The sequence below is a fragment of the Erpetoichthys calabaricus genome, chromosome 1, assembly GCF_900747795.2.
Source record: "Erpetoichthys calabaricus chromosome 1, fErpCal1.3, whole genome shotgun sequence".
Lineage (NCBI taxonomy): Eukaryota > Metazoa > Chordata > Cladistia > Polypteriformes > Polypteridae > Erpetoichthys > Erpetoichthys calabaricus.
In genome coordinates, this window is record NC_041394.2 from 72,551,515 (window position 1) to 72,574,318 (window position 22,804).

Below are 22,804 nucleotides of genomic sequence, written 5' to 3' on the forward strand. Positions count from 1 at the left end.
CGTGAAAGCACCCATGGTGGTGGAGTGAAGAGTCTCTGTAGTAGAGAAGTTAGAGGCGGAGCAGAGTGGTGTAAGATGAGAAAGAATTGGGTGAGAGAAGACTAATGGAGTGGATCCAGGAATGAGAGTGGTAGACAAAGAACAAGAAGGAAAAGATCAGGGGACTTTCAAAACATGTGAAGAAAAGTACCTTGGCCATTTGTGAGAACAGAAGTGTCAGCAGGGGTCAGGTGCCAGATCTATAACACAACACTTTTGTAAGATATAATAAACGCACACATTTAAACAAAATATAATAGTGATTAGGGTTTTTGGAGGAGAGTCAGATATTTTTTAAAAGGATATCCCAAGTTAATCCCAAGCACCCTTTAAGGTCCTGCCCAAGCAATCATGTGACTGCGACACAAGTTGGGTGGGACGAGGGGCAAAGGGTAAGAGAATGTGCCTTATGCTTAACATATGCACAAGAGATGTAGATACCAGGGTTCTCTTCCATTGCTTGGTTTGGTGCTTTTCTGTTTTTCTTTCTTCCTGGAAATATTTATTCTGGCATGGTCAAATATAGATTGGCAAGGTGGTAACATGATTTAGTAATTAAAATCAAACCAGTCATGTATAATCCATCCATCCATCCATTTTCCAACCTGTTGAATCTGAACACAGGGTCACGGGGGTCTGCTGGAGCCAATCCCAGCCAACACAGGGCACAAGGCAGGAACCAATCCCGGGCAGGATGCCAACCCACCGCAGGACACACACAAACACACCCACACACCAAGCACACACTAGGGCCAATTTAGAATTACCAATCCACCTAACCTGCATGTCTTTGGACTGTGGGAGGACACCGGAGCACCCGGAGGAAACCCACGCAGACACGGGGAGAACAGGAAAACTCCACGCAGGGAGGACCTGGGAAGCGAACCCGGGTCTCCTAACTGCGAGGCAGCAGCGCTACCACTGCGCCACCGTGCCGCCCGTCATGTATAATACTATGTATATTCTTTCAGAAGAGAAATATTTTTTTCTTCTGCACAGCTAGAGAGTGGCATTGCAGACTTTATTTTTTAACACACCAAAGTGCTGAAATAGCACATTTTGATCTCTGAAAGAGTGCCTTGTAAATCTTGTTCATGGACCTGCCTGTGTGCTGATTTGTATGGACACTAGTTTTTATTTCTGAGCCATACGTTTTGTGCCCTACAAAGCTTTTATATCAGCTCACTTCTCAACTGAGGTTTCAGTGGACTTTACTTATTCTTTCTACTTTGCATTACCTTCCATTCTTTGTTGGCACCATATTCATGGCTGCAATTGATGTTTCCATCCATACAGCATGTCAGTAGTAGTGTCCAGTAAGAATATTATGTAATCCTGTCATATTCAGAAGAGGCCAGACAGCTCACACAGCACAGTGATACAGACACTAGCACTGGACCTTCGAGTGATTCCCAGCCAGTGGCGTTTCTGTGTGGAACTCCTCTTGTTTCCAGTGGTGTCCTTACCAGACACCACTTTCCTCACCCTGTCCTTGCACTTCTGTGAGTGTGTGTGGGTATGTGTGTGCCCTGCAGTGAACTGGAATCATGCCCTGTGCTCATTCCAGCTAACCAGGACACAACAGGTTTAAGCAATGGAAGGAAACTGTTTGAAGAAAAAATGCAGTTAATGTACCAGAAAAAATGAGTTAAATGAAAATGTGTTAGAGAATTATTTGCTTACCTTGACTGTGTTATATCCTCCGAGCCATGTTGCTGCTAATGTGTTGCCATTGCTCTTTTTAATTAGCGAAATGATAAAATTGTTGACTTCAGCACTGGGAACTGAGGCAAGATGGCCTTCATAGTGTTTGCAGTTTTCCTAAAATCGTATTAGCAAATTATTTACTTTGACAATGAAGCAAAATTATAAAACTTATTTAAAAATTTGTCAGATTACTGAAACAACTAGTACAAAGTGTTTTACAAGGCAAATAGGATCATTATTAAAAAAAAAACAAATGATGAAGCTATCCTTCACATGTGCATTTATTGAATCATGCAAAAACAAATCAGAAAACACAAAAACAAATTGAATACACAAAAGCAAGTCAGAATGTGCAAAGACAAATTGGAAATGCAAAAACAAATTGAATGTGCAAAAACAAATGAGGAAACACAAAAACAAATTGAAAACACAAAACAAATCAGAAAGATCAGAGTAGCTGAATACGCAAAAGCAAATGAGAAAACAAAAGCTAATGAGAAAAGGCAACAACAAATTGAAAATGCAAAAACAAATCAGGGCCACAGTAAAATTCAGATGAACAAAGATATATTTAAGCGGGATCAAATAAAAATCCCAGATGAACGGTAAGAAGGTCAGTTTTCAGCAGAACAGAGAAAGATAACAAGGCCAGCAAATTCTTAGAGCAGAGATCCATTGAGATCCAAGTGTAACATGAGCACAAATCAGCCATGACTTTAGACGGAGAATCTCTGCTGTCACAAATTTGTAAAAAAGAGAAGCATCATGAACATTACCTTGAACAATGGAAACAATGGAGTGTTAGATTATGGTGCTTTATATGTGAGGCTGACAACATCAAAATCTAGCAGTAGCAGATAGCTGTGCACACTATCATTTATAAATTCAACTTATTTTACAAAATATTTAAAAGAACTTCTGTACCTAAGATGAGCAATTATCTAAATAAAAGGATAAGTGACTGTCTGGTTGCTGTATCTCTGTCATTTCAACAGATGGTGCATCTCAAACATTAACACTGCTTTTATGAGACCCTTTTCAAATGTCATATAATTGCATTTGTCATTCCAACACAACAAACATTTGATGTAATGCCTTTCAATGCTACAAATGTTAGTGATGTGCTATCTGTTGGAATGACAAATGTATTGCATTTTATTACTACATGCATTGCAAAGTACATTCCATATAAACACAAATAGACAGTGCACTGCAAACGTTAATGCCAAGTTAACACTGCATTGATTACTTAGAATTCAACCTGTCTTAGTCCCATCCTAGTTTGAAAGTAATGTGTCGTGGCAGCTCATGGATGGTAGAAATGGGGGTATAACTCCAGCTGAGATGTGTAAGCAGATTTCAGAGAGCTATCAAAAATCTTTGAATATCATAATTTAATATACTATCAAAGAGTCAATTTATCCAGTGTTTCCATGACTTTATTGGGCATTTCTTTCAATGATACCAGCCATTAAGGCTTTAGTTTAGCTTACAAAGACATGGTGGGAACGACAACATTATAAGAAACCTTGTATTTAAAGCCGAGTGATTGATTAACCAATTTTGTTCATATCAGAGGCTCATTCTGGTAGCCACACAAGTAAGCTCTAAGTAACAATCAAAATGCTTCAGTTCATCTGTCCATTTGTTCACTTTCTGACCTTCTTCTTCACTAGAGAAAACAAGGCAGGATAGAATGCCAGTCATTGCTGTCATGGACTGCTGTGATGTGTCCATGGCGGTTCTCTTTTTATTTTTTAGCCTTCACTATGTCTGGTTTTGTTTAGGACCTGTCTCCAGCTCTGTTCATTGTATTCATTTGCAATTCAAGGCTTCTTTTAGTAGTTATGTATAAGCCTTTGAGCTCTACTGTTACGCTCAGGCCCCTTACCACCATTTCTTCCCAAGTGGATTTAATTTATTTTAATTACTTGGCTATTTTGTAGTAGGCAAGGATCTGGAAATAAAAACAGAAGTGTTGTGAACAGGCAACCCAGGTACACAAGCTACCATGTTTCAACCTAGCTTTAAGATTTTTGATGGTAAAGTTTGGCTTTGTTTTCGGGCAGTAAATTTCTTGTCTAGCTTTTTAGATTTAACCTCTGTATTCGCTTGACATAAATACAGAGTTGCATACTTAATGCATACAAAAAAAGAAATGTGTAATATTTAATTTTCTGATTAAAAATTGTAAACACATAGCAAGGTGACACAGTGCCTGCCTCAGTAATGCAGAGACAATGACTGTGGTTTCCAGCCTGACTACAATCTATGCAAAGTGCAAATATTTGTGTTGGATGTAACTTGATTTTTCAAATTTCTCTCACATCACAACTTAATGAATGTCAAGTTAATTGCCAGTTCTATGCATGACTGAGACTCATCCAGGGCTCCCTGCTGTCCAGAACTTGATGCTGGTATAGCCTCTGCCTCTTCACAATCCTGATATGTAAAATATGAGCTCATAAAATGGATGAACAGTTTACACTCTACACAACAAGGAAAGTTTGTTATATTTCTTAAAATTACTTAATGGTAAATGATACTAATATGAACACTGTGCAGGTAGATCAAGATTAGGAACCTGAAAATCTTGTAACAATTGTCACTGAATGTGCAAATGTGGACTTAGATCAAACTGTTCATGAGTTTAGTAGTAGGGTTTAATTATTAAATAATTGAAGATGCTAGTTTAGTGAGCATAAAATCTTTAAGAGTAGTTGAAAAAACAAAGCAAAACAGAATTAGACTTAAAAAAAATGTTTACTAACCTCTGCTTCACTCCAAGTTGTCTCCTTTCCGAAATATTGATAACAATGACCCAGAAAATCAACAAAGTTCTCTGGGCAGATTTCATCACAATTACGCTTCTTAATGGGTATTCCACTACTAGATTCTAAAGTATAAATAAAATATACATATTTTAGAATAATGTTTGCATTTCTCACTTACTAAGTACAGTTACACACTTCTAAATATTACATTTACTAGAATTACATGGACAAGAAACACTTCCTCAGGGAGTTCTCTCTTTGAAAGCCGTGACGAAGCCAGGTCCCCCCATTTAGATGCCAGGTCCCCCAAATGCTTCTGTTTCATTTATGTTAATCATTATTTATTAATCATTTTAGCCCCCTCACTCACCTCAAAGGACTCCCCCGAACCCCACGGAACGGCTTATGGCTTACCCACCCAGTTCTTCCCAGGCCCACCCACTTTGCAATATCGAGCTTTGCCGTTGTTTGAAAGGCTTAAACTACATGCATGAATGAATCTTTTACAAACTGCTGATGGCTGTCATGGTGTATTTCTCTTCCAGAGTAGCTATTTGCCTTGAGAAATCCCATCAGTTACTTGTAGCAGTGGCATCTGAGTGCTGGGGTTAGTGGTCAAAGCTTTCTTCATTCTGGCCAGGTGTTGGCCCTTTTACTTTACCTTCTGTGACTTATGCAGACAGCCTTTGGTTTTGATGATTTTCACAATCGATTGCTCTGGTAAGGGTTGTGGTGGCAATGGATAGATTTGGAGAGACAAGGCCATTCAATGCTTAGCATCAGATGTAAGACATAGAAATTCTCCTGTACATCCTGGGACTGCCCAAGTCTTCTCCCAGTGGGCTGTGCCTTAGAGGTGTCACTCATTAACACTGAAACCACATTAAATGGCTTGAGTGGGCAAGTGACTTATACATCCTAGTGATCCTTTGAGTGGATCTTAAAAGACTGATCTAAAGAGAACTACCAGACAAAAAGCAATCCAAAATTTGCCCCGCCATGCTGGCTATAATTCTAGAAAAGCAAATCTCCACACAAACAAGGAATAACAGTGACTCATTATGCCCACCAAAGACCCATGTAGCCCAGCTGAGCTCAGCTTGAAATAGGAAAGTGGAAACACCATTTGGGCTCAGCACTCACAAAGCCAAGGCTGGCGTTTCAGACAGTGTAAAATACAGCTGGAGATGCAGCATTCTTAACTTAGTCTTACATTCTACATTAATAGTTTTAGCAAGAATGGCTTTTAGAAAATGCTGAATAACATGTTCATAATAAATTCACAACTGTTTTTAGTTTCCATCCTGTCATTGTAGCATCAGGCACAGGTAAGAATAACACTAGACACACATTCACTCATACTGGCCAAAAAATACAAAAACAAAACCTTCTTGGGGTCAAAACATACAACCCAGCACATTAACCAAGCATCTTAATTCAGTTAGACGTTGCAGAGGTTGGAGTGCAAGGCAGTAAACAAACACCAACAGGCTACATCTGTGCCCCCTCCAATTTGGAATGGCTAGTTGACCCAACATGTACATCTCTGGGAAGACTAACAAGGCAAAGAAATATATAAACCTGGGAAAAACATGCAAATGTGACTCTGAAGATGTGTGGCAGCAGTAGTAAGAACTTCACCACTGTGCCACCCATATCAGCAACTAAAGGAAACTGCAATAGGAACACTTTTTATTTTTACTCATATTTATAAATGTTAAGGTTCAAGTAACATTGCACTGAATGGTTTCCAGGCAGACATACTTGAAAATGTCCAAGTTTTATTATTATTACTGAGGCAGTAATGGTGATGAGTGAGTTGATTTCAACTTTTCATTCTACCTTTTGCTGTTGTAAAGAGAAGCACGAAACAGGAAATGTGAGATTCAATCCATCTATGCATCATTTCTCTGAACCCACTAAATCTAATGAAAACACAGAGCTTTGTTTCTTGAGGCCACTTCTTCATGGACACTCAGCCATGTGTGTCTGCAGAAATCTGGCTTCATACCTGTACAATATTAGAACTTGTATCACTTTATTTAAAAATCTGTACTGTCTATAAATATTGGCTTATGTCATGAAGCATTAGATCCTGAACATAAGTTACCGTGAAAGGCCATCATAATCAGCAGCAGGGTGGTGACTGGAATCTTCATTTTTGAGCTTTAAGTACCTACTGAAAAAAAAATTGAAAATTTTAAAAATCATTCCAATGATAACATACCGTGGATTCAGAAAGTATTCAGGGTAAGACATAGTGGGTATTGCCCATTCTGCTAGGATTTTGTGGAACACCAGGCTTCTTAAGAAAGCAGATTTAACCTTGGATGCAGGCATCCAGCTATGCTAAACCCCAGCTTGCATTCCAAACTAAGCAAATGAACTCCAGGTTGTACCAGAATCTGACTGGGCTTGATCTGATAACAAAGGTGCAAATCAGAGGCATTGACATTTCTCCAGACTCACCTCTGCAGACATTTTGAGTCAGAAGGCATGATATGGGCTTGAGTAAGAACAAAGTCCTATAATTCAAGGAGTGACAATTAATATGGACAGAACAAACCCACCTATTAAAAGACACTGATTTTGTAACTGGATGTGACATGGCAAATGTATCCATTTAAAATTAAATCTACAACGCAGTACTGTGTGTTGAAAGTAAGTGAATGTTTTCTGAATTCTATCTAGTTATCTATCTATTTAGTCATCCTGGTGTGTGATCAGGCCATAGTGTGTATGAATGTATATGTTTATCTATCTGTTTATTTATTTAAAGAGTTTCTTCCAAAAACTAAATTTCCCCCTGGGGCCAAATAAAGTATCTATCTATCTATCTATCTATCTATCTATCTATCTATCTATCTATCTATCTATCTATCTATCTATCTATCTATCTATCTATCTAACCCAGGCCTCAGCTGTTGTAAGACATTATCTATACTCATTAGGGCAATTTTTTGTCTGAGGTTTACACATGTGAAGAAGTCAATAACTTTCCAATGGTAACCACATATGAGGTGCTGAGTGATCTGGAAATTGTAGTGAGAGAAGTGCTGTTTTGATGAAAAAGGATGAAATCAAACAAATCACCAGGAACAGATAACACTGATCCTCAGCTGTTTACGGAGGTTATTGAATATATAAATAAAACTTTGACGTGTACTTAAAAAATCACTGCACTCTGGGGAATTTCCTACAGATTTGGACATAGAAAATGTTACCCCAGTATATAAAGGTCATAGTTAGCAAACCTGAACGCATCAGAGATTAGATAATGGAAGCATTTATTAAGAAAGAGTACAAGGAACTTGTACATGTATTAGCAACTAGTTAGATTAGATTTAACTAGGGACATCAGGTTTCATTAAGCACCAAATGCATATAACCAGAGGGGTGAGTATGATATTATTTATATTGACTAGGGGGCTTTACCCTCTGCTTGCTTCGCTCGCCAACCCCCGTGTTTGGTTTTCCAGATACACACTTTTAAGATTTTTTTTTTCTTTGAATTTTTGCTATTTCATTAGTTTCACTTTTATTTCAGAACTTCTTTAAAAACAATATTTGGAATCTTTAGAGTCCCAACATGCTGAATCTTTTAAATGAGGTCAGTGAGACATGTGTTTAATGACTTTGTACCATAATTCAGGATAGGTTTCTCTGTTTGGAATTTCAGCACAGACAAAACAATCTACAACATCAGCAGTTAATAATTTTTTTTGCAAAATAACCAATAAATGCATGTGAGGTAAACCCCGTTTTTGAAATTCTCTGACTTAAACTTCAAAGCCTTACAATATTTACATACTTCAGACATATCACCTATGTCCATATATTTGATCTCTATTCGCCTTTTCGTTATTTCTCCGAGTAATAATTTCTCTTTGTTTGCGCTAATGCGATGTTTACTGTCTTTGTTTTGACACACTCGTTTTTTTTCTGCTTCCATATTCTGCATCTTGCTCTGCATGTGTTTCGCGCTTACGTTTTTTTTTGAGTCTTTTGAAATCCACTGTTTTCATTATCTATAACCTGCTCTGCATGTGTTTGGCTCCCTTTGTTTTTTAACCTCTTTATGACATTTTACTTTGTTTTATACTCTTTGTCTTTTATTTCTGACCTCGCTTTGTCCTGCTATTTTTTCAATTACACCTGGTCTGTGATGATTATTTTCCCTTTTTTCGAGTAATAATTTCCTTTTGTTTGTGCTAATGCGATCTTTACTATCTTTTTTTGATACTGTAGCGACCTCCGCGTCCGGCTTGAAAAGAGAAGAAGTAAAAAAAAAAAAAAAACAGACAGACGTAGTAAAGTCTCACAGAAGTTATACTTGAACAATCAAGAAAAAGAACACTGACTTCATAACTCCAAACACAACTTTCCAGCACCCTCTCCAACCCCCACTCCCCCCTTACCACATCAATCAACACCCCGCTGTCAGTCTTCCGTGCTGTACTCCGCCCTCCCTCAATCGAACCTAACAGTCACTCAAAAAAAAAAAAAGGGTTCAGCCTGCCTGGGACACTACAATACTTTCGAATTTTATTTCTTTCATATTCTTTACCTTTCTCTGCATGTGTATCGCGCCATCGTTTTTTTTTACCCTTTCAAAGTCCACTGCCTTCATAATCTCTAACCTGCTCTGTATGTGTATAGCGCCAACGTTTTTGAACATCTTTATGAAGTTCTACTTTGTCTTTTACTCTTTGTCTTTTAATTCTGAGCCCGATTGGACGTGCTTTTTTTTCAATTCCACTTGTTCCGGGCTGATTATTACTTTCCTTATTTTCTGAATTTGCACCTCGATTATTCTTTTTCTTTTTTGCACTTTTTCTCTCCAACGCTTTTAAGTCTCTTTTCTCCGCACTGCACTTTCTTCTTCGCTTTATATGTGCTGAGAGCCCTGGATCTGTGTGTGCTCAAAGCCTTTGACACGAATGAGTGTTTTGCTGCCCGTGGTCTTATTTGATATTGGTTGTAAGTAGGGTGTGTCTTGCAAGAATCTCATGTTCTACGTCCCCGCGAGACGGTCCTGGGTCAAAATCTTGGTACAAAGTCTCATGTTTAAGGTCCCCATGAGACGCTCCGTGGCCAATCTTTTTCGTCTCGCGGGTCTTTTAAGTGTCTTCCGTGATCTTCACGTGAAGATCACATCTCGTCTCCCTAGTCTTTCTCTCCCAGGATTTTTTTTATAATAGAGAGATATTCAGAAGCCTTTTGATTAAGTACCACATGAAAGTCTGGCAGTCAAACAAAAGGAAGTGAGAATTCCAAATGCAGTGTGTATGTGGGTGCAAAACTAGCTTAAGCACTGGCAACAAAGAGTTATGGTGTGGCGAAATTTTTCACAATTGAGTCATGTTAAAAGTATTGTTTCTCAGAGATCAGAACTGGAGCCGTAGGTCTTTTTTAATACATGCAAATGATCCTAACAAGTATCCACCTTAATAAAAGGGTGTCTGCGTGTCTATCTCCGTCATTCTAACAGATAACAAAACTAACACTTCTTTACAAATCCCATGTAAAATGGCATATACTGTAATAGATGCATGCATTGCATGGTGCACTGCAAACAGTAACACTGAAGTCTATATTAGATTTCAACCCATCTTAGACGGGAAGCACTTGTAGTATAAATAATAAGCTAGTTAAGTTTGCAGATGATACATAACTAGTTTGAAAGGCAGGGAAAGGAAGATGGATTATTTTTATCATTGTGCCTGGAGTGGAGAAAAATATATGAATAGATTAATCTTCTTCCTAGTGTTTGCCCTGAATTGACAAAGGATCCACTTTTTGGCACGTCACTTTCCACTTGTTACAATCTTGAAGTGGCAGCATTGACTTTGTGCATGTCATCCTTCAGCTGATGAAAATATCATTTTTTTGGTGCCTCACTGTGGGCTGAGGTGCAGGGCTGTCTTTGTTATTAACTGGTCGTTGCTTGAGTCAAGTGGCCATTATTTAGATCCAGGTCTGGAGGGATACCAAGATAATCAATGTTCTCTTTCCCAGGCTAAGGGGTGAAAGTTATAGAAGTATTGGTCACTTTAGAGCCCTTAGGGTTCAATCTGCAGTTCTAGAATACTGATCCTAGCAACTGATGTTGAGACTTTAACAGAATTGCTTATCTGTTGCAGGCCAATGTCTCATAGAGCTGGGATTAACATCCCTAATCCTACCTAGCCCTTCAATGAAACCATTAAGGCAGGGTCTCCAAATACAGTCCTGGCTACTGTGGCTGCAGGTTTTCATTCTAACCATTTTCACAATTAGGGTCTAGCTTTTGCTGCTAATTAACTGATTTTGCCTTATTTTTAATTGACTTGCTATTTAGACTCAGCCTCCTTAATTGTTTCCTTTTTTCCAAAATTAGCAGCCAAACACATAATGAGACACAAAACAAGCCAACACATGACCAGCAACCTGTGCCCACCATACAATATCTGAAAATAAATAGGCGAGGATCTCAGTAATGTTGATCTGCTCAGGTCCACAAAACATTTTAATAGTGGTCTTTGAAAAATGTAAATCAACAGTTTTGGAAATGTCTGCTGTGGCAGAATGAGACCACCAACCACCTGAATTAATATACAGGTTTAATTACAAAATAATGATTTTAATTATCAACAGGAATTTGCTTCTAATTAAGCAACTGGTTGAAGTTTGAGGATACAACCTAGCTGGTCATCTGATGGCTTGCTTCACATTTCATTTTTATTTGGCTGCATTTATGGAAAAAAATGAAGCAGTTCAGTCAAGTCAATTAAAATAAAGGGAAAACAAGTTAATTAGCAGCACTAATAAAGAAAAGGGTTAGAATGAAGACCCCTGCTCTAAGCTGAAACCCACCCCATCAAAACTTCTGAGACCATAAAAATTTAACAATCTAAACCAAATTAATACTAAAATTGTTTAAAATGTTGTTAAGGCACAAATACAAAATACAAAGTTAAAAGGATTAAATGCAAAATATAAGTAATAGAGAAATAATATTCTTACAGCAGTTTAGCAGCATTGACACTGATTCAGACCTTTTTCTCTGTCTTCAAGATGACCTTGCTTTTATTACAAATCTCATTCTATTTATATAGTACTCATTCTTAATACCCAGACCCTCCCATTTAATGATTAAAATTTTGTACCACACTGCACTTCCCTTCTGAGTGGGTGTAGTACTTCCCGTTTTTTCTTTAAATTGATCAATTTCCTCTTATTTCCTTAAAATATAATTAAAATATAATTTCTTTACATAAGCAATGTTTCCTTATTTATATTTTCTCTATGTGTCATATTTCATATTATTAATTCATTCATTTTTCCACAACTCTCAGACAGGGTGGCTGAGGCAACAGTTTTAGCAGTAAGGCCCATACATCCCTTTTCCCATCCCCACTTGCCAACTCATACTCTGGAATCGCAAGGCATTCCCAGGCCATCTGGATCTTCCAGGAGATATTTGTATCAGCTGCATGAACCATCTCAGTTGGCACCTCTCGATGCACAGTGGTAGTGACTTTACTTCAATCCTCTTCTGGATGCCTGCACTTCTCACCCAGTCCCTAACAGAGAGCTCAGCCACACTGGAGAGAAAATTCATTTTAACCGCTTCTACCCCTGATCCCGTTCTTTTGGCTATTACCCAAAGTTCATAACCATATATGAGGGTAGACATATAGTTTGACTAGTAACCTGAGAGCTTTGCCTTCTGGCTCAGTGCCTTCTTCACCACTACAGATTGTAATAGTGACTGCTGCCCCGATCCGTCTGTTGATCTCACCATCTCTTTATTCCTCAATCATGAACAAGTTCCCAAGTTATATAAACTCCCTGACTTGAGGCACTAATGCCCCCCACCCCACCCCCACTAGGAGAGGAAAATCCATCCTTTTCCTACTGAGCACCACATCCTCAGATTTGGAGGTGACAATCCTCATCTCTGCTGCTTCACATTCGGTCGCAAACCTTCCTAATGCATGCTGGAATTCACAGCCTGATGAAGCCATCAATACCCCATTGTCTTCCAAAAGCAGAGACACAATTCTAAGTCCAATGAACTGGACACCATCCCCTTTCAGCTACACCTTGATATCCTGTCCCAGCCCTGACAGAATCCCACACTCACTGGGAATGGTGCTGATGTTTTTCCAAGTATGAGAACACAGCTCTCATTATGATTATACAAGAACCAAACAGTTCTTACTAGGGGCTCCAGAACCCCATACTCTCCCAGCAATTCCCACAAAATCCCTTGAGGAACACGGCCATATACTGTTTCTAAGTCCATGAAACACATGTAGACCGATTGGGTGTACTCCCATGACCCCTCCAAAATCCTTATGAGGGAAAAGAGCTAGTCTACTGTTTCACAGCCTAGACAAAATCCCCATTGCTCCTCCTGGATCTGAGGTTCCACGACTGTATCCTGGCATAAACTCTCACAGGGAGGCTGAGGAGTGTGATCCCTCAGTAGTTAGAAAACACCCTCCAGTCTCCATTTTTTAAAAATGGTATGCCTGGTATGCCAGTCCAAAGGGACCAGCCAAATAGCCATGTAACATCGAAAAGGCATGTCAGCCAGAACAGCCCAACAGTGTCCACAGCCTAGGGCATTTCTGGGCGTATCTCATCCACACTCCTTGCCACTACAGAGTTGCATAACCACCTTAGTGACCTCCCTCTGGGAAACGGGCATTGATCCCACATTAACTTCTGGTTCTGCTCCTTCACTGAGGGGGAGTCTGTCAGGTCCAGGAGCTCCTCAAGGTGTTCCTACCAAATAATATTTGATACTATTTAAACATATTATTGTAAGTAATTATTGAGCTTCCTATGCTGCATTTGTTAGATGATTAAAAAAAGAAAAAAAAACAATTCAAATATTCAGGTCATTGCACTGCACTTCGCAGGGTGTAGTCTTTAACTGACAATTTAACGGTCAAGCTCAGATAATTGCTCAATTCTCAAGCTCCCCCTTATTGACAGCCACATAATCACAAGAGAATTTCAGTATTTTGATATCAGAGTCTCTCCAGTCCATCTCTTGTCCAATCTGTTTTTTAGGCCAAGTTTTACCTAGTGGGCCAAGATGGTCTGGTTTCTTGACACCATATCATTTGAGGTGCACTGTTCTATTTGAATTAAAGTAATGGATAGAAGATATTGAGAGAGGAATTAATAACAATAGTATAATTTGGTGGCACAGTAAAGGAGATTGACATTCATGTGTCTGTGGAGACTGCATGTTCTCCCCAGATGTTCCAGTTTTCTCCCACAGTCTAAACACATGCAGATTTGGTGGATTGGCATTATTAATGTGGCCAGTGTGTGTGAGTATGTGTGTATCCGCTCTGTGATGGACTGGCACCCTGCATGGGTGTTGTTCCTGCGGGATGGAAAGATGGATGACTGGATGGATATATGCCTGTTCAGTTCTTGTTACCTAATTACATACTATGTGCACTGCCAGTCTAGTGGCTATAGGCAAACTTCATAAAGAAATAATCTTCCATATACTGAAAGAAAACAAGCAATGGTAACATGAAATAAATAAATGACATTTTTCATTACATGCCAAGATTGTCAACTGAACAGAGACAGCAATTCCCATCTGCACATCAGCATTCAATAATGCCAATAACGGGAGCTACAAAATAACCTTTGAGGTGTTTTCATATCCTTGGGGCCAGGCATATCCTGTTCAGGAGTCTCCATGGGGCTGAAATGTTGCAGACTGGAACAAGTAAAGATGTTTTATTTAAGTGTAATGTAAACAATCCACACCTTGATACTGTACATTCTATGTGCCCCATCCATTTCTGGGTTGTGTTTCCCGAAAGCATCCTAATTCTAAGAATATTGTAAACTCCATTGTATGATCGACCGTTAGTTTAAGAGGGTTTCTTGAAGGTGCACCCTGGCTCACTCATTAATCGTTACGTGCTTCTTAAACTGGCTTCCTCTTGCACCGACCGTAGCCATAGGAAGCGATTGCCAAACAGAATGGATGAAATTGAAATTATGGCAGCCTTCTGAACATGTAGAATATTACAATTTCTGATGTAGTTATATCATTTTCATAATAAAATGCATCAAAGCATTTATTGTATTTCATTTTATAGATAAATTGTAACATTGTTTTACGTAACTTTTAATGTTAATAGTTACAAAAGTATAAGTTGATGATATTTCTATGTTCTTTAAAAGTTTTGAAGACTGTGTTCTAAGATTGCACCCTACTTTTACTTTACTTTCACAGAGGCGTTTTATGTGTAGAAAAACAGGAAGAAAGAAAAAGTTAGTACAGGAATTCTGGGTTTGATGTATTTTTAAAAAGACTATGACTGCAATATACAAAGTTATTAAACTTTATGCTTACATCATATTACTTTTCACAAAACTTTTGCTATCTACAGGAGGATTAAAGCGTCGCCTTAATAATTAACGTTTTGCCAATCGACTACTTGTCAATCGGTGTTTTTTGTAGGCGGCTTCATTATCGGGGTTTAGCGGAGTAGGACTTTCCGTTTGCTGCGGTGGGCTGGCGCCCTGCCCGGGGTTTGTTTCCTGCCTTGCGCCCTGTGTTAGCTGGGATTGGCTCCAGCAGACCCCCGTGACCGTGTAGTTAGGATATAGCAGGATGGATAATGGATGGACTTTCCGTTTGCTCGTGAAGAGGATGTTTTTTGAGAAAAAATGATAACGATAGGGAGTAATTTAAGAGTTTAGGGAAGTGGACGGAATAGTCTCTTGCATGTTACGTGCGTGCATTGCAAAGTTGCTCGTTATTCGTCACCATTATTCTTTTTCAGGAGACGCACCACCGAAAGATTGTGCGTGATTTACTCACAAACACTTCCAATTGTTTTCACGAGTCCTTCCAGATGGAAGGCGCCATCGACACAAACCGCAGCAGTTTCATCGTGTGCACCTGAACTTGTATCTTATGACTTGTAATTTTGTTTATTTTAGTTTGTTGTTTCCAACAGTTTGGGAACAACTTGCAACAATGAAACACCCTTTTCTATACTCCTCTCTATCCACTTCACGTTGAACGTGAGCACTAAGTTAACGCGCCGCTAATGCAATAAAGAGACGTCCGTCAACTTCAACAGAAAGTGGGATGGGCCGGACAGGCAGAGCGCGCAAGCGCGGCGGCACGGAGACCCTTTTGACATTGCAGGGTAGAGAAGGGAGCGCTGCAGCAGAGAGAGGACTTTACAACGATAGTAGGTGGATAATGACAGGAGGAAGACGAAGAAGAATTCAGTTTGTTCTGTTGTCAGTCCAGACACACACAGCAAATCGATTTTTATTTTCAGACTTTCACTCGGCAACGAATATCTAAAATAAGGTTTAGCGATCAAGCCCACAACTGTTCTATCAGAAAAGCGTATGGAGACTTTTTGTGAACTTTTGAATAAAATCTTTCATATGCACCAGTATAACATGTTTATATCAAATAGCTTTGAACTCTCAGTGAGAATTCCATCCCTTACTTTTTTTAGGCTTGGGCTTGAGACTCATGCCGGAAGATACACAAGCTTCTCAAGTACTTTTTTTTTTTTTTTTAATTAACTTTAAAACCAATTGTAGCACAAGTCCGGCATTCAATATAATGTATGTTCATGCCTTTATGGAGTCATACAAATAAATATAATACAACTCGTCAAGGCTTCCATTAAAAGGGGAATACTGTACAAATGAACTTCGCAAATAATACCCCACAAACCTCCCAATAACTAGTGAAATGGTAATAAAACGAAAAAAAAAATACTCAAACGGAGCAACAATAACGCAGAGCAAATCAATATAACAATACTGTATTGTGACAAGCCCCATTGTTTCACGTTAACGTGACTATTTGAGGCGCGCACAGTTTTTACGTCCTCACTGCGACACCCACTTAGCCGTTGGTCGTCTCACACACATCTACCTTGAAGCCTTTTCTAGGCCAATTTATACAGGTGGGTGAATTAGCTTCTTAAAGAGACACCACCCACCTTATTCACAGACCATGTGCTGCTATATGGGTCAGCCACCCATATTTATCAATCCTACAATCTTATTTTATGTTTCATTTCGTTAGTTCATCTCTTCAGCCAACAACCCTGCTAAGAAGAGTCCTGGAAAGATGTGAGAAAGGCCAGGGCAGAAGAATGTTATGTTGAAAAATACTTCCATCTTATCACCTTGACATTAAGATCGCAGTTAATATTTTATAGCGCCATTGACACCATTCACAGTCATGAAACACTACGAAGATTAATATCTGGGGTGAAATCCAGTAGATTGATAAATTATTACATTGAAATCAACGCAGCAACAATAGATAACAGCAAACAAAAATGCAACACTGTTGGGGGAGCTTAACACATTTTAACAGCAAATACTTCTTCTTTCGGCTGCTCTCATTAGGCAAATACTAAATGTTCAAAAAATAAAACAAAAAGAGTAAAAGATGTCGGAAGTAGTAACTCTCCATCATTCTGTTCTGTACATGTTTTAGTTTTTAAGCACCTGGTATTTTAGTTTTTGGCCACCAGATGGTGTTAGATATGTATCCCATCATACAATATCTGCAGCTTTCTATGGCCGCTGCTATTTTATTTTTTCCCTCATACCATTATAAGTATTTTCAAGATTTAAAAGAATGGAGTATTCCAGATACCCGTGTTTTACGCGTCATTGATTCAAAATTGTACTCTGTACTCCGATTGTTTTATATCATACACAGTATGTCAAACTGAGATACAGAAAATGCACATTTTATAAAATGAAAGGTTGTTGAATTCAACTTTATTATGTCTATCCTAATATCCATCCATCCATTTTCCAACCCGCTGAATCCGAACACAGGGTCACTGGGGTCTACTGGAGCCAATCCCAGCCAACACAGGGCACAAGGCAGGAACCAGTCCCGGGCAGGGTGCCAACCCACCGCAGGATACACACAAACACACCCACACACCAAGCACACACTAGGGACAATTTAGAATCTGCAATCCACCTAACCTGCATGTCTTTGGACTGTGAGAGGAAACCGGAGCGCCCGGAGGAAACCCATGGAGACATGGGGAGAACATGCAAACTCCACGCAGGGAGTACCCAGGAAGCGAACCCAGGTCTCCTAACTGCGAGGCAGCAGCGCTACCACTGCGCCACCGTGCCACCCCATCCTAATATTTATTTGCCAAATCTGCTTATTCCATCAGGGTTATGGGACCGAAGCCTATCCCAGACCGTATTAAATGCAAGACAAAGCTTCAGTGCAAATTCAAACACACTCAGTTACTTTTGAGCTACCAGTTATTCTAAAATATACATAACTGAGAAAGCCAGAGGTACTGGAAACAACAGTCATATGGAGAAAATGCAAAGTCCACATGGACACTGGCCAAGTACAACAACAACATTTATTTATATAGCACATTTTAATACAAAAAAGTAGCTCAAAGTGCTTTACATAATGAAGAAAAGAAAAATAAATGACAAAATAAGAAATTAAAATAAGACAACATTAGTTAACATAGAAAAAGAGCCCAGGATAGTTGAAGCAGCAGTGGCACCCTCTGGACCACCATGCTACACGTTAATCCAAAATGAATTATTAATTTTGCACACTCTCGTACTGTAACAACACTGAGTAAACTTTGTCAAAGTTTTGTGTGTAATTTGAATTTTTTTAGTGTATCTATTACACATATCCAATTTTAATTTGGCAGATTCAGAGTTCAAAATCACTTACAGCTACTACATTAATAAAAAGCCACCAAATATTTACAGCATCTTTGATGAATAAGTTAAAAATATAGCAGAGTGGAGCTTTTTGTAATTCAGTTGGATGTTTAAACCTTTTTCCAAATCAAGCTAAACCATTGCTCTTTCTAGTTTGTAGAATTTGATATTGCAGTAATTACACCTTTAAAGAGAAATTAGTTACTAAAACAATACGTTCCTACTTACCAATGGGAGCTGGAAGTTCAGAAGCAGGAATTTCATCATATTTATACTGTGCTGAATATTAAAACGTCTTTCTTTTTGAAAAGTTGGGACCTCCTAACAAGTAAACATTCAGCAAACATATGGTACCATGGCCTTCAAACAAACTAAAGGATCACCTCTATCTTAAATACTCATAAAAAGATAAAGGTCAACTGTGTCATGGGTGTGTACACCACAGGAGATGTGAGATCACACCAAGTGTATCTATCTTTGTTTAATTCAAAATCATGAAATGGTGCTGTATTTGCATGTTGAAGTGTTTCGTTTTAGCTGAATTTTCTCCAATCTCATCCTTGGCATTACATGAAGATCATCTTCCTAGCATCAGTCACAGACAGAGAACTAGCCCCGGGTGAGACACACTTTTTTTATTTGATAAGAAAGCACAATACAAGAGGAAAGAACCTGTAAACTACACGTTGGGAATGGGCTAGAATCACCAGCATGGCAGCACCTCAGAATAGTGTACAGCCATGACACCCTGACTGCTGATTTACATAGAAAAATATTTAGTTGCCCCTTTTGGGGTCACTGCTTGACTTGTGTCTGATTCTCCCAGCATAGGCTTCAAATGACTCTAAAAGCAGTTTCTGATAATTGGTGGGTGTCTTAAACATATTCGTATTTATTGTATCTATTGAAGAGAGAGGCAGTGACAGTGGTGGGATTCAGTGATTAGGGGGATTGAAGTGCAAGTTTGCTCCAGAAAAATAGAATCTTGTGTGGTGTGTTGAATTCCAGGTCTAGAAGTAGGAGACCTCCCTGGAAGGGTGGATAGGCTTTTGGCCAAAGTAGGGTGGATTCAAATGTTATTGTCCATTTTGGGAAAAATCACATACATAAGGATAGTCTTTCAGTTTTACAGTTTAAATATAAAGAGTTCAGTGCTAAAATATCAAGCAGAACTGACAAGGTGGTCTTCTCAGAAGTTCTGCCTGTGCCACATGTCAGTCCAAGTAAGTCTGAGAAGATCAGAAGGCTTAATGTGTGGCACAGTCCTTGGTGTAAAATAGAGGTGGATAGGTTTATGGGATATTGGGCCTGTTTCTGGAACAATTAGGACCTTTCCCACCATAAAAGGGCACCCATTTACAGGGGAAGCCTTTAAGTATGTGTGAAAAGGCGCTATATATGCACCCGACCCGACACAGACCGGACACGGAGGCACACGTAAAATAGATAAACTCTTTTATTTTTCTTCACCTGAGGGTGCATGTCTTCCCCATATCCCACATGCAGTACACAGTCCCAAGCACAACACACCAAATAAAACACACAGCAAGCACTCTTTTTCTTCCTCCACCACTCCTCCCAGGCAACCTCGTCCTCCTCCTCCCAATTCTGGCTCCTCGAGTGGTGGCTGCTGGCCCCTTTTATACTTCACCCGGAAGTGCTCCAGGTGCTTAATTGCTGAGTTCCAGCTGCACTTCCATGTGTGGTGAAAACACTGACCCGAAGGGCTCAGGAGTTCCAGCTGCAGCCCCCCCTGGCAGCACCTGCGGGACCCAACAGGGCTGCCCCCAACTCCAATTCCCATGGAGCCCTGTGGGAAACTGAGGCACCGCTCCAACCCAGGGGGGCAGCCATCTAGCGTCCAGGGGCATATAACGAAGGGGTGTCCCGGCAGGTCATGAACCCTGGCTGCCCGCCACATATGTTAGTCAAGGTCTGTTTACACTAGCGAATGGGGTGGTTTTCAGGAAGATTATCACAAGTTAAGTTTATAACCTCACATGCAGGGATGGGCAGTAGCATACATAGAAATGTATAAGATTTAAAAGATAAAGTAAAATTAATTAAATTGCTTAATGCTAGGCATATCAAGAATAAATCATGTGAATGGGAGTTGTTTGTAGCTGCACTTAATTATGATATCATAGAGATAACAGAAACAGAGCTAAATAACAAAGATGGGGATGAGTGTAACATATTGTAGATAGTTACACATTATTTAGGAAAGACAGGCAAAACAGAACAGGTGGGAAATGGCCATTCATGTAAAAAGAATTTGAATGGACGTCTTCTTTCAGTGGAAGATGAGACAGATCTCATCTAAAAGCATTAAGTAAGTTGTTTGTTACAGACGCCAATGCAGACTATACAGTATGTATTATCATACAGATTTAAATACACAATGAAACTAGAATATACACTTGATTAGAAGACCTAGGAATTGTAGTGGAGCCTTCAGATGTGGCCACGCTAAGGAAAGTCCAGAGAAGAGTGACTAGGCTGATATCAGGACAAAGAGGTGTAAAGTATGAGGAGAGACTGAAGGAGTTGAGCCTTTTTATTTATGCAAATGGAGATTAAAAGGTGATGTGGTTGATGTATTTAAAATTATGAAGAGAATTTCCATTCAATCCAAACATATCTAAAATCAAATCCAAGCAGCATTGGGCTTCAGTCAGAATATGCTATGGTAAAGCAGTCCATCATATTGCAGATTTTCATTTTCTCTTCTGGAATATCACAAAAACCTTAAAAAATAGCATTAACATTTTCATGGGATGCACAGTAGTGCTGGGAAGTGGGCCATATCCCCCACCTAATCACTGTCTAATGTGACGGGCAGCTGGGATGAATTGGTATCCTGCCTGGGATGGACCCCTGTACCCTTTCTTGGCTGGGAGGCCAGCATAATGGGCAGTCAGAGGCAAGGCATTCCCTGTCTCTGCCTGGATGCTGGCCTGTCATGGTAAAATGGAAGAATGAACTGATGGACTGGTATCCCAGCAGGTTTGGACAGAAAACTCATGCCCTTCTGGGGGACCAGTGTGGTGGATGGACATGGGGAAACAGCCTTCCAAGACTGTATGCTTCCCCAGTGCGCTGGGTGACAGCATTCCTGAGTCAGTATACACACACAAACACACACATGGGGCGTACTGGGAGATGTAGTCCCATTAGGCAGCATTGCTGGGATCAGTGAGTGCCGCTGCAGGGAATGGCTGTCCCTACTTTGTGGGGCTTCCACTTGACCCAGAAGTACTTAATCTGTTCAGTGTTCTGATATTAGTGTGGTGGGCTTTTTGACTCACTTCAATGATTTGATTCTTTCAAACAATCAGCTTAAGTCAATCGATTCTTTTGATTAATTTGGTTTCTTTAGTGTTTGGTGTGTATGTGAAGTCTGGAGGTCATATTGTATCACAAATATATAATTTAATAATTTATACATTATTTTGATAAATATATATGTATGTGTGTATGGAACTAAAGGTCTGTGATATGGTTTGCATATATGTAGCTGGAAACCCACAAACGGAGGAAATGAATCATGTATCTTAAATTTAGTTTTTTATTCCTAAGCTTTTGACTCCTATCAGGAATCATCATCAGAGAAAAATGAATTACACATACAGGAGTTCAAGGCAATATATAGCAAACAAGGAGGGGAGGGTAGGTGGATGTGGGGAGGGAGGGTTTAATGAGATGGGGTTTGGAGGGTGTTGATTATAAAGTCTTTTTCATTATATACATGTTCTTCTTTTCAAGCCTGCAAATGCTTGGTTCATGTCCAGATGTCTGTTAATGGTGTTTTTAACTGGATAGCCACATTTCAGCCAGTTCTCTGACACTTTTAGTATTAGTTTTGAATTTTACTTGTACTGAGTCCCATTTAAATGTGTGTCCAGTCGAATTTGTATGTAGGAAAATTAGAAACCATGGGTCCTTCCTTCTGACAGCATTGCGTTGTTCCTTTTTACGTGTTGTGAGTGTTTTTGACGTTTGTCCCACGTACACCACTGGGCATGAGTCACATGGTATGCTATAAACCACGTTCTGTGTCTCTGCTGATGATTTCCTGCTTTTAGCATTAAAAAGGATGTGTGTCTCTATGTAAATGTATGCAGGATATCATTGTTAATTCATTTATATTTATATACTGTATAATATTTTATAAAAGACACATTAAATAAATAATATATAAATATGTAATTAACTATATACAGTCATATGAAAAAGTTTGGGAACCCCTCTTAATTCTTTGAATTTGTGTTTATCATTGGCTGAGCTTTCAAAGTATCAACTTCCTTTTAATATACAGTATATAAAACACTAAGGTCTGTCCATCTGTCATGGGGATACTCACAAACTACTGGGGCTAGAACCTTGATCTTTGTCTTGATCAAAAGATTATGAGCACATTCTGGAAAATAAAAAAAAATTAGGTATTGGCAACCTTGTGGCCATGACCTATGGTCGTGTGTTTATGGAAAAGTGATAGAGAAGCCAAGTTAAAACCTCTATAATGGCAGAAAGAAAAAGAAGAG

The 22,804-nt window shown here is 39.2% G+C and overlaps 1 protein-coding gene across 2 annotated transcripts in view; it reads right to left on the bottom strand.

Moving 5' to 3' along the window:
- Positions 1–22,804, bottom strand: part of LOC114645807 (alpha-N-acetylgalactosamine-specific lectin-like) — a 66,769-nt gene that overhangs the window by 10,063 nt on the left and 33,902 nt on the right. The window contains exons 1-4 of one of the 2 annotated variants that reach the window (XM_028793663.1): positions 11,526–11,590; positions 6,631–6,699; positions 4,518–4,642; positions 1,723–1,860 (exon numbers count right to left, since the gene is read on the bottom strand). In XM_028793663.1, coding sequence (XP_028649496.1) covers positions 1,723–1,860; positions 4,518–4,642; positions 6,631–6,679 — 312 coding nt within the window. In that variant the 5' untranslated portion in view covers positions 6,680–6,699; positions 11,526–11,590. Of the gene's footprint in view, positions 1–1,722; positions 1,861–4,517; positions 4,643–6,630; positions 6,700–11,525; positions 11,591–22,804 lie in introns of those variants that run through there. The other variant, XM_051929413.1, reaches the window with a different exon arrangement.